Raw genomic sequence first — 18658 nt, forward strand, 5'->3', positions numbered from 1 at the left:
TCACTACAAAACAATGTTTCCATTGGTCATAGCAGTGAAACATGAAAATGCAAGTGAGAAAAGTATCATATTCTAATTCTAACAGCCACTATCAGGACAACCAAACTCCTCAGTGCTAGAAAAAACCATTTTATTTTTTTTTTAAACTACAACCAGAAATAACCTGTGGATAAAATCCCACCTGTCATGTTGGCCAAAGAAACGGGCATCAACTTGCCCATCTTTATCCCTCAGTGCTTTAGCAGGCCAGAACGGAAAGCCTTTGAGTTTAGCCCAGACCAAAGGGTGAGGATTGCTCTAGAGAGAGATGGTAGAACATACAGTAAGAAAATACAGGCAGCGTTACCTTCAAAAGCTGATAAACATTATTAAGTTATTTTAAATTATATTTATTTATTAGACTAAATAACACATAAGACCCTGGACAAATACAAGATCACTTCACTAAACAAACAAAAAAATCAAAAATATAATATTATTTGAAGAAATCTTAATGGCACTTCTAATGTTTTTTAATTTTCCCTTGTTCTCTCCAAATATGCAGCATGTCCTAAACTACAGTTGACCTTTGAAATTCTCTAATTTCCACTTAGGCTCAAGAGAGAACTTGACAGATCATACAGTTCTACCTCAGAACTTTACTAAGTCTTTCAGAGTTTGGTGCAATATTAAACAAAAGCAGAAGTCAGGCAACTTATTAACAGTTAATAAAGGAAAATCAAGTCTTAATACTCAGCTCTCAGAAGTAAGTTTTCAGACATTCACATTTCAGATGTCTTACTCTTAGTGCAAGTATCACAAAAGACCCACCAGTGGGCACCTTTTATTTGAGGGCAGAGACTGCAAACTGGTTGCTGGCACAATTTACAGCCATTTCACATCAAAAGCGTGCAGTCTGACAGCAACACCTCGAGATGGTCTTCTGCTTCCACAAAGAGCATGAGCATGACATATAACTACAAGTCACTTTGTTAAACTAGAACAGTTCTCCTTAATTCAAGAGCCTCTCAGTAACTATCACAGATTGAAAACAACGGGAGGATAAGAAGAAACAAACAAGAGCCTTCAGTTAATGCACTAGCTGGACTACCACCATCCTTAACTTACACAAGGCTCACAAAACCAATTCTCTCGTTTTTGGCAAGCAGCTAAGTAACATTCCGGACATACTTCAATTTCATTCATCTGAAAAGAAAAGGCAAACAATTATTCAGTAACTTATCACAGTTCAAGGTGTGACTAGTAAGTACTATAATATTAATCTAATTTTAAAACATCATACTTTCCACAAATCTGTGGTCATAAATCAACCCTTAATTGCTACTAATTCAACGCTGCTTTGAAAGAAAACCCTGTTTTCCTACCCCAGGGAAGTATGCTTCCCAGTTAAACAAGACACGTTTTTAAGCCCCTCTTCAGATCATACACTACTCACAGCATGAAAGTACACTCTGTCTTTAGTGTTGCATTTATTACCATGAAAAACAATCATTGGCCATCATTTATTTCTAAGGCAAAAATAGAACTTCAGCTGAACATTGAATTCCATACTAATTTAGGAGAACTAAAAGTAAAATGTTTTGTTCTTTTGTTTTCAGATTATATAAGGCAATTAGAAAGTCAGGACCAGGTTATACACAAGTTTTTTTCTCTGAACAATTGATAGATTCTCAAAACTTATTACAATTATGGATATCACTGCATCAGCACAGGTGTGAGAAAAGCACTCTGCGTAAATATAAAGTGTCAGATAATTTATACCAACGAAATATTGTTCAGAAAAACTGCATTTAGAATAAATTTTTGTAATATTAGCATTATGAATTGTCAGTGAAATAAAATCAGTTCAAACGATCAATTAAAATTGCAGGCAGTCGTTATTGCATTTAATCACAGGGCTTTTGTACTGGGACATCAAATGAACCACCTCAAACACGCCTACAAATCAGAACATCTGTTTCTTCTTCCACCTCCAAGCATCCATTTAGAAGACAGGTGTCCTTGTGCAGATCCCACACATCTTCTCTCCCATCGCTGTGACCTTTATCACATACGGTGAGTACCTTAATGGAAGTATTATTAGCAATGCCCTTGTCAAAAGCCTTCTATAAGGCATGGATATGCATCCCCTACACAAAGTATAGTTTGTAACACACACATTAGGAAACATTTCAATCACAAATACAAGCAATGGAATACTTCAAAAATACAGATAGAACAACCAGATTCCCTGCGGTCCACATACCTCATGCTCACAGATTTTGATGATGACTTTTGCTGTTTGTGTCAATTTGTGATTTCCTGAGGAGACAATAAGAAAAATGCTCTAAGCAAGCAAACCATTAGTATAAAATGATGATAAAAATCAACAGGTTTTAGTTATAAAAAGTTTATGTTGAAGACAACATAGAACATCAGAAAAGACAATGCAAAACAGGTAGATATCAAACACATGCTTGTAGAAGCAGTGACAGGCTCTTCCCAGCAAACACAGCACAGAAAAATCTTTGTGCATTCCCTTTTTATGCCTGTTGCAGCCTGCCCAGCTGTGACACACTACTCAGTAATGGACATGTCCTCAGTTAGCTCTCCTACTGAGAAAGGGACAGCATAGGCAGTATTTGCTATTAAGTGTAAATGTAGGTTTTTTTGTTTTTTGTTTTTTTTTAAAATAGTCATGTTTAAAACTACAGCATTTAGCAGGAAGATACTTTCACCATATCTGTGCTTACCCCCATTGTAAATAATGCAGTTGTGCAAAATCCATTTGGCATCAGCCAAAAATGCTTCAGTGCAACCGTACATTTTCTTTTTAACATTCTGGAAAGAAACATTTAAAAACGTATCAGGAAACAGATATGAGTAAAACTCGCATCTTCCTGAACCCAGAAAAAAAAATATTTTCTGTACTCCATAAGCCAGTTTTTGGTATTTCAGCCCAACAGCTGGGTGAAGTAATTCAGTTAGATCAAATCAGTGACATGGATTTGTTACACCTTTATGCCACAAAGACACTGATCTCTGCTCCCAGGGCGTAGAGAATAAGGACTCATCACCAGGCACTACCACAACAAAGCTCTGCATTGCTATACTATTATTAAAGCAACAGGGAATGAAGAACTTTGTAACTTGAAACATTTAACTTATTACTAAACCGACAAACTCCTGTAATCCACTTCTTTACTGTTTTCTTCTCCCACATCTCAGCAGCAGATATTCTAGTATTTATTACATCTGTAAGTTCTAATGTTTGATCAGCAAATGAGCCTGGAATGACCTCTGGTCATACATTCAGCTGGTCCCAAGGCAAATCATATACTGCTTTTCCTGAGCATTTACTATTAGCTCAGACTGTAACAGACACATTCAATTGGCACATTGTTGTTTTACAATAACAAAACTGTAATCAAAACACTTAAATAATTTCAAGCAATCTCTCTTCCTCTCATCAAAGAACCCAGAAAGCTTAACCATAGCATCAAACTCAAAAGGTCTTTGCCTTATACAAACCTTCTCTAATGTACAAAGGTCCATTGGATGAAAGATATATTCTGCATAATCTGGGTGTTGATCCAGTGAAACTGGCTTTTGAAATGGCTCTGTCTGTGAGGAGAAAACAAATCACACTGCTTCTTCATACTGAACAATTTCATCAACAACTCAATAGTCACTCTTTTTCTAATACTACTTTCAACTGTGGTATCAGAGAAAATTCTTTAAAAGTAATAGTAAAAATTTGTGAACTAACACAGTACTGGCAAAATGAGGAAATCAATGCCCTCACATTGCTGATTCTCCATGTGCTGGAAGTAATGAATTACAAGCCTTGGGGGTTTTGTAAAACGGACTGTTCTTATTTACAGTAGTTCTTTCTTGAGCAGAGCATTAGCTGAGGCTCAGCAGATAGTTTTTAGTAGAGTAAATACTCCCCTTATCTAGAGTTTGACAAAGTTATTTCTAACTCTAGATAACTCTGAAAGTTCCGAGACTGATAAAATTATTTCTGAGTCTCAGAACTGTCAGAGCAATGGTGTCTTGCAGATAAGGTCAAACTTCCATCAGTGGGACTCCACACTTTATCTGCTGTTGTGGAAGGGCTGCAGTTCTCTGAACACAGCCAAATAAAGCTATCAGACACCACAACAGCAGGTAAGTATCTAAAGGGCAAAATATCCCCATAGCATTCATTAAACATTGCCTTTCTAGCTGCACATTCAAAATATTTTGTCAACTCAAAATAAACAAACACTGATACTTTGCTTCTGAAAAGCAGCATTTAAAGCTTCTATTGACTCCTAAGAGGAGGCTACTTACCACTCCAGAGTTAAACTACTCCAAGAGTTGAAGTTTATCGACATTAGAGAGTAACCTTCCCAGAAACTGTCACTATTTTTCTGATAAAATATTTATCATGCAGACACCAGAGCTGTAAAGCAGCCATGATTCCTTCCACACATCTGGTTTTTCCAATATATTTTACTGTATGTAAAGCACAGAGACTCCTCTAATTTATTTACAGGGACAGGATAGCAATAGGAGCTCAAATAAGCCATGACAATCCATTAAAACATCTTACTACACTTTTTTTCTTCCCACATGTGAAAACTAGTCAAAGCTTGTATAGTGAAAAATGAGCAATCAGAAATTTGAAGAAAGAATGAGGGACTGGAATATGTGAAACACTCAGGAGGCACTGATGATTTTGAGGGTTAAGTCTGAGACAGACACTGAGACAGACTAGTAAAAGTTAGAGGAAACAACATTTTCCCTCTGTGATAGAAGTTCATGCAGATTCCTACAGTACGCAAGTTGGTGGCACAGGATGTCACTGAGAAAAAATTCTTCAGTGTTTCCCAAGTATACGATAGAACTAATTTTTGTGGTGAGAACAATTCCTACTAACCAGAGGAAAGCCAGGTTTTTAAAGGTTATAATTAATTACTTGACACAGCATTGCTCAGTTTCAGTGAGTGAGAAAGCACAAATTCCCATTGGGAAGCTATGCTGTATCTTCACTGCATCCACTGAAACTATCACTAGAAGCTGCATCAAGGAACTGTGTTTTGCATGCATTCCAAAACAGCATACACAGTCTGAACTAGGCTGTTTGTAATATGCGGGTGGTACATGGCAGAGAACCTGATAAAATAAGCTAGATTCAGATCAACAAAAAGAAGCAAAACCCAATATTATGACAAACATACAAAACAAGCATTAAAAAAGAAATCTTCCTTACCCCTGGCTGTTTCATTTTCTGTAGTGCAAACTTCAGCAAATACGATAGCTGTTCAGTGGTGAGCATTGTCATAGCTTTACTCTGTGTTTCTATGCATTCTGCAACTGTGATTTTCTAAAAATTAGCATGAAAAGATATTGTGTCAGTAACATTTCTAGGTGAATTCTTCTCCAGTAAAAAATCCCAGCATTTGAATAGAAGATAACAACTACTTCCTAAGGAAGTATATAATGTAATGTTAAAAAAATAATAATTAAAAAAAAGCCATCTGATAAACCAATTTCCACTCACTGTAGATGCTATGATGCTAATTATCCTCTCCCCAGGAACTGTTGGAGAGGAATAGTTAAATTCTTCCTCAGACCTGCAGGAAAATATAGTACTAATAATATCCTCTTGTTTATGTAGATCCTACAGGGCACATCTTCTGAGCACTCTGCAGAGCTGATCGGCCCACAAGAAGCAGCATGAAGTAAACTAGACAACACTGAAATGTTTTCAGAATTAGAGGTAAGATGTAGGGATCTCTCCTTGAAATGGCCTTCCCTAGAGATGGCAAGAAGCTGAAGAGTCATGGTGAGATGGCCAACAGAGTCCAGGAGAACACAGAGAAAAAGCAAGGAAGCAGCAAGAGATGCTCCCTTTTTGCACAACTTTTTCTGGTACCAAGAGGCAACATCAGAATAGAACAGAAACACTCTGGAACATAAAAAAAAAATAAAATGCTGCTTGTATCACTCATATACGGAAGAAATTCACTCCTGATATCAAACTAACCTCACATTCTGGGCAAAACCAATCCCCCTCTGGTTCCGCTGTCAGTTTCAGACACTTAGCATGATAAACCCGAGGGCAGAGTTCGCAGCAGAGGACTTGGCCTTCCCGATGACAAACCCAGCAATAGAAATCATTCCGTCCATCCTGTGGTACAACATCAACAGGGTCTGTGGTGAGTGGCTGCTTCATATAGTAAAACGGACCATGTCTTAGTTCTGACTGAAATGTAGGCAAGAAAAACAGGTTTGGTTTCAAAACAAATTTGCATTTTATAAAAAATAATATTCATAGCAATAAATATCATCAGATATAAAACAAACAGCAATCTACAGAGTTTAATTAACATTTATGTAAACACAGCATCTTACTTATTGCACAAAGTCAGTCATGAAAAGATTTATCTCATGTTCAGATGCCAAATGACGCACATCACACTCAGCATCAAAGTAAATTTTTGTGGCAAGTGACGCAATCCAACACCCTCAAACTCAGAACCCCATGGGGCTGTGGGAGCTACATACTGGGAGATGTAGTGGTGGCTAAACCTGGCACAACTGAAGAAACAAATCAACCCTGAAACAAGTAGCAGAGCACCACACAAACCTGTCCTAAACTACAGTAACTCACAACTTTTCAGAACCAAACAAGTCAACGCTGATTTTAACTGATAAAGCAAAATGTGAAGTAGGATGGCACAGAAGCAGATTCACATCTTTAACAGGGTGACCCCAGCAGCACGAACCTGGGGAAAAATTTAATCCACCATTTAAATGAGCATCAGAATTCAAGACACAATCTCCACTGGTTTGTCTGCACTAGAAAATGATGTTAACTTCATAAACTGCATGGACTGCTCCTTCACTTGTGCCTCAAACTGCTTAAAGGTGACATAGATGATATGGAAACATGGGAACAGGAGAGCCTGGGAGAGCCAAAATTGGACAACAGATACCCAATGTTTCCTAGACTGGATTTGAAAAAAAGCTATTTATTAATGATAAGGGAACTTAAGTTTTCTGTTTGGTATTAATTAAAGGTGGTTTGCTGAGGAGGGGAAGGAGATCAATAATCATTTATTTTACACTGTTTATTTGCTATGACTTTCTGTTTGACATAAAGCCATTTGTTTGTGATGTTACTTGTAACTACCCAACCAGCTGCTGGTAGTTTGCAGCATCACATCATTTGGTTCTCAGGTAATTGTGTGCACTTCCTGCATCATACAGAGCTCCACAAGTTCTTAGACCCTTAAGCTGTCACATGTCTGCCTGACTGCTAAAGCAGCGAAACAATGTGCAAAAGCTGGGTACCTCTGCAGCAACCTGTACAAAACCAGTCACACACGGCACACACAAACCACAGACCGCTGTCACACCAGCTCAGAATGTGATCTTTCTAGAGTTATAAAGTAACAAACAACGAGGTCTAATTATCCTCATGAATAGAAGGCCTTCAACGACAAGTCAGATGATGCAGAAGAGGTATTCCATGAAAATCCAGCTGGAGATATATCTCAATAGATAAAGAAGGTATATTACCTCTAATAATCAATTACTGTATAATATTTCATGCAAGGAAAGAATATTATCCATAAAATTTTACTGTAATTTCAAAAGCTACCTAAAGTTCCACTTGAATTCCTTTCTCTTTTGGCAGTTTTCATTTCCTACTCTACACACATTGCAGCTACTAAAAAGATAGCACAGAAATGGACCGAGCTTTACTTTCTGTACTTGCTCTGTACATAAGTTTAAACATAGAATACAACCAGACCTCTACAAGGAAGGTTCTATGTGCTCTTGGGGAATAAGAGGGGCAGGGAAAGGCTTTATGTACTTTTCAAATGTATTACTATGCCAATCATTCAAATCGGGATAGAAGAGCACGTGTAAACCAAGAGCAAAAAAGAGAAAGTTACAATTGCCAGCCGAAGCACGTTTTGTTTGCGGTTATATGCACCACAGCTTAAATGCAAAATCTCAGTACTCAGAGATTTTGAAACTGAAGTCTTGGTAGTTGGAGATGCAGCCACAGGCAGCGCATCCACACTGACTTCCTGTGTTAAAGGAAATTTAAAATCTGTAAACAATTATAGAGAAATGAGCTTATTGTCTCTTAATTAAATAGCCCATTCTTCTAGAACATGGGAGCAATTCATTCTCTGACTGAGGATGTTCCTACCCTTCAGATACATATCACCTTGTTTTCTCTGAGCTAAGACCGAGGGCCAGACAAAAAAGAAGTTAGGAATGAGACTCAATAAAGACCCAAACAACACAACCAAATGACGGAACTGAACCCCTGAGCTACATCAAAGGAGCCTTTCACTTGTTCTAATCAGAGCAAAGTGTTTTAAGAGTTTAAATGTTAACAACCATGAAAGAAAGGCTTTGTTCTCCCAACAGTTTCACAAGTCAGTTCAAGCTCATGTAAGTGGCAGCTTGCTCTTACAGTTTCAGTACCTTAGCAAGACATGTATAAAACTGAAGGAAAAACAGCAGTACCGTAGTGCTCTTCAGGCAAGAAAAAGATTACTATTTCTAGCCAGTTTAAATTAACGCTGAAGCTAAGTAGGAAAAATCTGCTTCAAATACATCGTAGCTGACCAACTGTTGTATGTTCCTGATTTTGTTTTAATCTCTTTTAGCTACATCTACATCTCCATAATTTTTGGTATTTCAATATTTTAAGTACCTGTTGGCACCATTCTGAACATCCATAGCATCTTAGTACAAAGCATTGTGCAATGATTGCTTCAGTGATGGTATCTCGATACACACCAGCACTACCAAGTACAGAATATTAACCTGGCGGCTCCACTCATGTTGTCAGACTTCAAAATGGATTTGTCAGCCAAGCAGAATCACATCTATCAGCTACATTATACTTGAAACCTACGCTAGGAGCAGAACAAGTAACTTGTGCTTAGCTTACACCTCTTCAGGAGTTAAAGGATCTTTTTACCATGAACTGCTAAAATATAGAGCAGTTTGGTACACCTGATAGAAACAGTCAATCACCTTCAGCTATGTCCATTTCAAATCTGGCAAGATGGACAGGATTAAATTAGAAGCAACTTACAAAAGCAAAAAAAAAATTAACCAACGATACTTCCTTGCTAACTCATAACAAGTACAGCCAAACAACATGGTTAATCTGCTTTCCTTCATTAGATACACAACTTTTCTATCCTGCAGCATTTCAGGTTTGAAATACCTGGAAAACAGAAAATGATTTCACAATGTATTTCCAAATGCATGAATGAATGAATGGTGGAAACGAATCCTATGAGATTCAGCCTTGCTGTCTGTACCATTATCTCTACAGAGCACAGTTAGAAACCCAAACTGCAGCAAAGCAACACCATCTCCCTTGCAAACATCTGAGATGCGGAGGAATTCTAAGAGCCTGCAGTGAACTCAGAAAAAGCCAAACTGAGAACATTAAACGACGTCAGCAATGCCTACACATGCTGTTACCAGACCTCCCCAGTACCCTTAAATAAAATACACTTAGCACCGAGAGACCATTCTTTGGTATGATTTATTTAAAGTCTCTGTTCCAGAATAAACTGCAGCAATTAATAATTTCATTTTCTTTTTAAACCAGTACAATTGTACCAGGATGATGTTTAATGTGGATGTTATTACACAAGCGGAAAAAAGCTTCAAATCCACAAAAGTTAATCCTGTGTTTATAGGATAGTGGTAAAACACATTAATACACAAAAGCACTCTGAAGAGAATAACAGCACGTCATCTGCAGACTAGATGAGAAATCATTTCGGTGGAGCTAAAGATTGCTTTCATATAATCTCCTCCAGGATGGTAGAGCTGCTTTACAGCATTTGGTTTTCAATGTAATTCATACAATGCCCTCATTTGCATTACACAATGACTCTGAAACTGTCAGTCTTCTGCAGTCAAGTTCTTTCACAAGCTACAACAAATGCTCTAAGTTCAATATTCAGAAGGCACTGAAAATGACGTTTCAAACATGAAGACTGAAAAATACTGCCAGCATGATCCTTTGATTAATCAACTTTGGTAGCAATATATACTGCTCAACAGTTTAAAGGATGGGGAGAGAACCTTTGAAGTACCATGGGAGCAGTAGGACTTTAGCATTAACAACAAAAACCATGCCCTCATACTAAAAATAAAAATTACAAACACCCAACTCTAACTTAAAATGCCAGCTCCTACAACCACTGCACCTGCAGTGAATATCTGCTTTCTAGTACAAAAATTAAGCTTCCCAAAGAAGGGGCTCAGCTGTCTCTACATCCATCTTTCATTGGTTCATATCCTAGCATTACAAGACCAGGACTCCTCTTACCTGTTCTTTATTATTACTGTTCAATAGACCAGGTTTCTTTTTCTTTTTTATGGGACTTGTAGATGCGTCTTGGGGTGAGTGGCCATTAGAGGAATGTGGAGGGCTGGGAAACTTCCTTTTTTGTGCTGTGCGTTCAGCAGAGCCAGGATCTACGTCAGATACAAACAGACCTGTTAGAGAGTACATACACATCAGTGAAAAATGTTCAGTCAGTGATGCAGTTTATCAGACACACTCCCTCAATGAACAGAATTTATCAACTAACCATTATGCAATCACATAAAAACTGGACGCACAAACAATGCTCCCGTCAAATGAAATTTCAATATATGTTAATTTAGGTTACATAAAACATTTGTTTCTTTTCCCCTGGAATTTTGGTCACTCATCTAAAAGCATAAACATGGTAAATGATGAGGTCAGACTTTCTTCCTATTTCTCATATATAAATGAACATACTGAAATTTTAAAAAACAGAAAGAAGACAAGTCTCTCACTCATCTCTTAACATTTGACAGCTAAATAGAATAAAAAGAGAAAGTGACATATCTTTATGTCTTATGACTTATTGCCTCTTACAGGGACAGGTCTCACATTCACCAAGCAAACAAGAGCAGTTTATTAAGTCACAGCATCCATCCAGACCCAAAGTTATCACTCCAGGCAATAAAGGTGGCAGAAGGAAACGTCCCCATGTCTCAACTGCTTTAAATCATCATTTGATATCTTAGTGTAAGCTCATCAAGCAGCTTAAACCAACAGCAGCAAACTTAAGTAGTCTGGTGAGTGCTATGAGCTGCAAACAGTCTCAAAAAGAGTCAGAGAAGAAACTGAGAGCCAGTCGTACCAATCTACTGCTGATCCACAAGTCTGTTTCACTCTCACAATGATGCTACATTTTGTTAACATGCTTTATAAAAATTAAACAACAAACACTGACAAGCTCATCAGAAATATCCCAAGGAAAAAAAAAAAGAGCATTCCTAATGGATATGGAAAGCTCAATTACACACTAATGATATAAAACAAGAAGTACCATCAGCTGCAATAGGCAATCACTGATCAGCAAGTGATCCTGACAAAATACAAATAAAAATTCAACAAATTCTATTTAATGTGAGTTTCTTTTTTTTTTTTTTCCCCTCTTAAGTTTTTACCATGTTTAACAAAACAAAACATTAGACAGAATCCTGGGGGACAAAAGTCATCACTGTCAAAGAGAAACAACTGAAACCTTTGCAAAGTCCCTCCCATGCTGTCAATTCCCTACTCACTTGTGCTAGCACAAACTTTTTTTGTAGCAGCACACAGAACTGCTGAGGAACAAAATCTGTCAAAAAAAGAGAAAAAACAAAGAAAAAAACCCACTTTTTTTGCTGAGTAGCTTCTTTCTGTAGCCCCACTTGTTGCACAGCCAGACAAGTGCTTCACCTTCAGCATATTGTTAATGCCACCTGGAAGGGTGTTTGCCTTTTTCACAGCTCCCCAGCAGAAGACAAACTCAATCAAACTGCTGGGGAATAATCCCTTCCTGAATCTGCCATCTTTCCTTCCAGGTCTCACTGAGTGATGGGCTGAGTTGTACTGGGTTGCCAAGCCACCAGAACCCACTGGAAAGACCTCACCTGAAATCTCCAATGAAACTTAACATATTAAAATAATACTTTACATGCATAATACATCATATCTCCTTTCCCTAACTGAAAGATGATATTAACCTCATCAGCTTTAGGAATACACTTATCCTTGTGTGAGAGAGATGCACAAAAGTGTTCACAGACTAAAGACTAGATAATACTTGTGCCAGCTTAGCCATTCTATTTCAGGCACTTATCGCTGTCAGTCATCTGTTGACTGTGGCACATGTCCTGGACATGCTCCAACTTCCAGCCAATCGTATTAAAAAGTTGGGCTGAAAACAGGTACTTCAGATGCTCATTCAGAAGTGACTCATGTCACTGGTGAGCAACAATGCTCCCCAGAGGAGCTGGCAGATGGCTTGAGGAGGTAACATCACAGGCATCTGATTTTAATCCACTGACACATGTCTATAAATGCTCTCAGTTAGCAGGACAGGTCAACAGTCCAAGCTCCTTCTAGTTTCCAGTCTTAGGCAGTATATCTTTCCACTGCCTGTACTAATCCTGAGTGCATTCAGGCATCTTTACAGAGGTACCTAAGTTTGATCACACATTACTCTGTCTATACAGCACAAAAAATGCAGGCAGAGATTGATTCAAATCTCCAGCAAAAACACAATTGACTTCCCTCCTACTGTACAGACAGGTAACGTCATGTGTGCTGCTGAATTAAGGTGCTTCAATCAGGAAACTGAGGTTTTATGTACTGAATACAAATGTAGGATTTTTAAGAGTTTATGAGAGTTTATGGTAGACTGTCATATGCAATTCCTTCCTATAACAAAGGTGCAGGTATCACAAATAATATGGGCTGCTGACACTTTCTCATTAGACATTCTTAGAAGAAAGCCAAGAAAACAAAATTTGGTTTAAAACTCTACTCAAAATAATGCCCCATGTAATTGATGTTAGACTGAATCACATTCAAAGGTGTTACATAGCACAAGTCTTAGAAGGTCAATAACACAATGAAGAACTGAATTAGACTTCCAGATGATTTCTGTATTTTGTGCAAATGTTGAGGTCAAGCAGTCAATAAAGTGAAATAAAACTGTCTGCAATGATGATTTGCACAAATAAAGGTAAGGTTAACAACCGAGGCACATTTCCCTAAACACTACAGGTATAATAATACAGGTACAGTTGTGCTGACAGACAAGTGGGAGTTTCTCTCAATGTAGCTAATGATGCACAGAAGGCAGCAGAACTCCTTTGGTTGGCATACGCTTCATCTGTCCCATGAGAGCTGAGCCAACAGAGCTATCACAGAAGAAAAACTGCAGCAGTGTCAGCTAAACCAAATCCCACAATTTAACCAAAGCAATCAAAGATAACACAAAAAAACAAGTTCTGAATTCTAACTTTTCATTTATGCGAAATAGAGCTTACTTAGCACAGGAACTGTTTGCACTCAGAGCGAGCAGCAAAAACTGCATCATGCACCTCCTTTCCCATCTTGCTATCCCCGCACAGCTCAGACAGCTTGCACAACATCTTTGTTTCTCTTCTATAACCTGCATTTCTTAACAAGGCCTTTCCACACATTCCTGAAAGAACGCATAACTAAACTACTCTCACTGGGAAGTGCTCACTGTACCTTAACCCTTGTTTTTCCAATGCAGAGATCTGTAGAATTGTCTCTCCCTACTGCAAACAATGTCCTTAAAGTACTTGCAAGGAACTATTAGCTCGAGTTTCCTCAGCATAACAACAGTCTTCAGCATTTATTTCCAGCGTATATAAACAGGCACAGCTGAAACCAGGAGAGTAACAGAAGAGCACAGCATTCTGCCCTTTGGCTTCTATTTCTTCCTGCCAGGCACAAAACTGCCACAAGAGGAGCACATCAGTTTGCTTTTAGTAATTTGGTCTATTTGGGGATTACAAATAAGACATCAGTGACACTGAATGTGGTACATGAGCACTGGAATGCAAACATACAATTGATTGTAAAGTTTAAGTTATTGGTCTGCTTCCACCAAGTGAAGCTTTCTTACTTTTAAATGGTGTTTTATCCTGAGCTGCCTCATGCAGGCCAGAAAGAGTTAAACTGTTGCACACTAAATGAGAATTGAACTGAGTTTCAGTCATAAATCCAAACCACAGTGGGAAGAGGTACTGATTCAATACTGATTAAACCAAACTAATCGTGATCCCACAAAAATATGTTTGGTTAACTGACTTTGAAAACTACTTACATTAAACTAGAGTAAGTTTCTTCTGCAGCTCAAGCCTGAGAATGTCAGGGATTTTCACATCCATGAGTGAAAACTCAGACATCTCATGTAAAAACTGACCTGAATTTCCACAAGTATGAAGTCTTTCATATATATATATATTTTATTATCCTGAACAGTTGCTAACAGATTTATGATTGTTCAAATCCACTATCTATTATACTATATCAAGTTCAATTATCTACAAAACACTTAACAAAATGACGGATACTCTTTTCAAACTTCTATGCAAACTCTGAGGCATTCTAATCTTACGCCAGGGTTTTGAAATATGATGCAGTTGCAATCAACCACTAAAGCCCTGTTTACATTCCTGAAGCTTCAACTGGCACAATTAACTCAGTTCAGTTGCTTAATGTAATAAATAACAGAGGTTAGCCATGGTTGTGTAAATCCTCATAAACTCCTACATTACAACTGCAAGTACAAAAAGAGACTGTTATATGTTTCTTCAGTTTAGGACTTTGGAAGACAAGAAGGCAAGAAATACACGGCAACCTCTGGTAATGTAAGGGAGGTAAGCAGCTTATGAGCTACAGCCTGGCTGCAGGGGGACTTGCTGCCTCAAGGCATTACTGAAGACCCTCAGAACTAGAGAAAAAAGCCTCAGGCTGTACTACTTTTCACTGCAGTAGTCTCAAATTACAATTCACATTGAGGCAAGATTTTCATACTTGGTGTCACTGTGCCAAAAGTTGAAACATGTTATGTACCATTATGAAACTATTACAAAAGACAGAAGTTCTCTAGAAATTTGGTTTTACTAGTCATTTTGTATTTCTGCTTAAAATATCTGATTAACACCTTTATCACTGAGAGATGCCCTTAAAACACAAGCCTTAAATACAAATCTGCCACATTACAACAGTTGTCCAAGTAGGAATTCAGAATGCAGCTAAGATCATCTAATGACAAGCTGTCACTGACAGGCACATCTGATCCTAGCAACGACATTCAACTCTCTAAGTAATCTGGTTCAGGGAGATAAGCAGGTAGAAAATTACTTCCACATCCAGATCCTTAACTGACTTAAAATCAAACTGGCTAAGTGCCAGCACAGATGCAAGGGAAACGTAAGGAACACATGAGTGACGATGGGAAGGAGGAAGTTCAAGAGCTCCTTTTTACAGTCAGTACACAAGCAAAGAAGAGTACTAGCTGAAATATGTGAAAACTTTATAGAAGCCCATGTGCCACCACAGCTAACATCTGCTGGGAGGTCTGTACATAAGCAGGCAAAAAACTAACCTGAGAATGAAAAAAAAGCCCAATAAAGAGCCTACAGTTGTCTAGAGAGAACAAGTACACAGAAAGACAGAACTGCATCAGACAACAATTAAGCTGGTTGCATTGCTCTGGGAACACAACCTGGAAACACTCAGGAAATCCTCCAAGAACGTCTTGAAAGCTCCATCTTGAAATATTTAATACATAAAGTTAAAAAGTAGTCCATAGGGCTGGAACAGAAATACAACAAGATGTTTCTGTCAGAAATGTTAATGTATGATACGCAGAGGACAAAATATTACAATAATCTATTCCATGGCCTTTCTCCTTTGCTAAATAGCAATCTGCTTCTGCATTTCTGCTGGTTTCTGTTGTGTTTTTTGTTTAAGACTTCTTTTATTCTCTTGAAACAATCATTTTCCATTTCTCAGATGTCTCACACCTGCTTGTTCTGATCAAGACAGCAGTGTATTTTAAAAGCCCATCTTTACTGAAGCTGCTCGTCCACAGCTTATAAGCAGATCTAAATTAGAACAGTAGAACTATACAGTAAATCTGCTCTCATTCCCCTTCCAACTCCACCAGAAGTCCTCCTCTACACCTTCCTGCACAGAGGCACTTGTGTGTAAACATCAAATCAATCAGTTCATGATTAGAGCAAAAAAATACAGTATAAAACTTGACTCTGCTCACTATGCAATAGCATAAGCACCAGTACTAGCCTAAGGAAAGGGATAGAAAAATGCAGCTGGAATGTCAGAGTGCACAGCTCTGACTACTGCTATAGACTCACCTTTATGTACCACATTCTAAAGCATAAGAAATCTCGGCTATGGTTTTAACTCCAGTTTTCTGAGAGCCTAGGCCTATCTAAAGGCTGCCTGCCAAGCTCTACACTTCCTGCACCCAACTGGTATATTCCTGTCCTCTCACACACCAGTTCTGGCAGCCTACCAAGCTATTGCAGCATACTAAGCTAGTAAAAAACTAAACATGTTTTATGGTTCAGTTAGTTTCCTGCCAGCTTAACTATTGAAGCAAGTGGGTAAAACTGCAGCACTGAGCAGTCTGCCAAGCTTAGCCTGCCTTGAAATCACCACTATACTTAAACCAATTCAAAAGGCTACGTTGACACCCACTGGTTTCAGATTAAACAATACATGTTTCAGCTTGGCTTAAGCTGAACTAAAATTCATTTATAACAAGTTAAATTGAACTGTTTATTCTAAAGAATATTTATGATGAGGCCTGCATTGAGCTAGCTGGCATTAAAGCAATTTAATTAAGTTTAGTACAACTATCCCTACACATGGCCTCACATTAGCTATAAAAACACACTGCAGCAGAGCAAGTTAAGCTACAAACTTGCAGCATAACAGCCTCTTCAGGACAACAGTGAAGTTATACAACACCTGGGATTCAACTCCTTCTTCTCAGAGCATAATAATAAATAAAGCAGGGCTCTCTGCTTCCCTTAAGGGCTTGTCCATCCAAGATCAATTTCCTCATATATATCATCTCTAAAACAAGCAAAATAAAACTCTGAACAAGATTACAGAAACACTGTTACCCTATCGCATCACCATTAAACCTTGCTGCAATTTTTCTACCCTATGCCCTGTATAAAAGCAGTTTTTAAATCCTGCTTTCTGACTTTTCCTTTGCAGAAATGCTGCACTAAACTAAGAGGATCTTGTTTCAGTCCATACAACAGAAGCCAAGAAAGATTCACTTCAGCAGGCTTATAACATAACCAGCTCTTGCACAAAGCAGATGACATTTATGATCCACTCCCTATTTTCTTAGCAAACTTACAAATTCAACTATTATATAGTTCTACCACCAATTCATAAATTAAGTTGGAAATACAATAAGGCAAGATGGCTTACAGATAAATCTTAAGATTTCTTTGCATCCCACATCACTTCTTCACTGACAAAATTAAAGCTAAAGGGGGCCAGGGGTGGACAATGGCTATTTTTCCCTTTAGAATGGTGTTGACAAAGCTGGGAGTAGGGAGAACCAGGACATATCCTCTTTCAGCAGTCATTAAAGCAATAAAAACTTTCTGCTAGCTTTGTCAACTGAAATACAGGAGTAAACATCAAAGATGGTCCAAGGATAGAGGCTGAAGCGCAAGACAATGAGCAGAGGAAGGAAAGTATGGGGCAAAGGGAGACAAAAGGAGTAAGCAAATATCTTCTGAGCTGTCAGACAGATGACAGAGATGATACCTCATCTAATCCTACCAGAGAACTAAAAGAAATGCAACATAAATTGCAGCTTGGTTTACCTGAAAGCCAAGTCTGCTGCAAGAACAAAAGGAGTGTGGACAAGCAGCTGGCATTCAACTACACTGAACTGTTGCAAGCAATCACATGGAAGTATTTCATTGCAGGGCACTTTTGTTCCTCCAGTCCAAATGACAGCAGTATTATTTAAACCAATGGAGATGTTTACATCTTTGAGTTTCTTTACACTGAGAGATGGCTGCATTTGCCTGCAGTTACTCATTCATAAATGAGTTACAGTTATGCATTTTTAAAACATACACTGTTCAGCAGATGAATTTTGTGGAAACAGAAGTGTCAGTGTTCTTTATTCTTAGGGAAATTAGGATTGGTCACTGTATGAAATACTACCTTAATATTACTAGTGTCTCCTGTACTGCAAAACTTCAAGGGAAGCCATGGCAAGTAAGATGATACAGAAGTCTGATGTTCTTTCCAGGGACCTAAACTTACTTACATGTGAATCAGAAGTAATAATGTAGTGTGGGGGGTGGGTATGACATACAATGAAAACTAAGCAAAAATCAAAACGCATTCCAAGATCCAACAGTTGCTGTAAACAAAAAAATACAGTGAGTCCCCCCTTTAAGTGCAGTTTCACATTAGATGGCACAGTTTTCACTGTCCTGGTTTACAAATATCTCAGTTATGGAACCCATGAAATATTCCTTCTCACTCACCTTTGGATCGAGTGGAGATATCCATCCCCTCCACCACCTCCTGCTCTGCCTTTATTTCCTCTTCAGCCAAACTGCGGGAATCAAAAAAGTGAATTAGAACAGTTTTAGATGGTCTTATTCTCATATCTAATTTCAAATACAGAAATTCAACATGACGCTGCCAAACAGAATTACATTAATATTTCTGACAAAATTGCAAGTGTGCTGTTTGCCAGAGCAAATGGACCAAAAC

At 38.1% G+C, this 18658-nt stretch overlaps 1 protein-coding gene across 49 annotated transcripts in view; it reads right to left on the bottom strand.

The window, feature by feature from the left end:
* Nucleotides 1-18658, bottom strand: part of ZMYND8 (zinc finger MYND-type containing 8) — a 62463-nt gene that overhangs the window by 21731 nt on the left and 22074 nt on the right. For 24 of the 49 annotated variants that reach the window (XM_085519585.1, XM_085519575.1, XM_085519574.1 and 21 more), the window contains 9 exons: nt 18427-18497; nt 10352-10521; nt 6014-6232; nt 5237-5350; nt 3511-3603; nt 2733-2820; nt 2246-2301; nt 1108-1185; nt 182-297 (listed from right to left, as the gene is read on the bottom strand). In XM_085519585.1, coding sequence (XP_085375711.1) covers nt 182-297; nt 1108-1185; nt 2246-2301; nt 2733-2820; nt 3511-3603; nt 5237-5350; nt 6014-6232; nt 10352-10521; nt 18427-18497 — 1005 coding nt within the window. The remainder of the gene's footprint in view (nt 1-181; nt 298-1107; nt 1186-2245; nt 2302-2732; nt 2821-3510; nt 3604-5236; nt 5351-6013; nt 6233-10351; nt 10522-18426; nt 18498-18658) is intronic. The other 25 variants (XM_085519599.1, XM_085519593.1, XM_085519607.1 and 22 more) reach the window with 3 other exon arrangements.

This window comes from Coturnix japonica, chromosome 19, assembly GCF_054131305.1.
Source record: "Coturnix japonica strain WE chromosome 19, WE-NBRP24, whole genome shotgun sequence".
Lineage (NCBI taxonomy): Eukaryota > Metazoa > Chordata > Aves > Galliformes > Phasianidae > Coturnix > Coturnix japonica.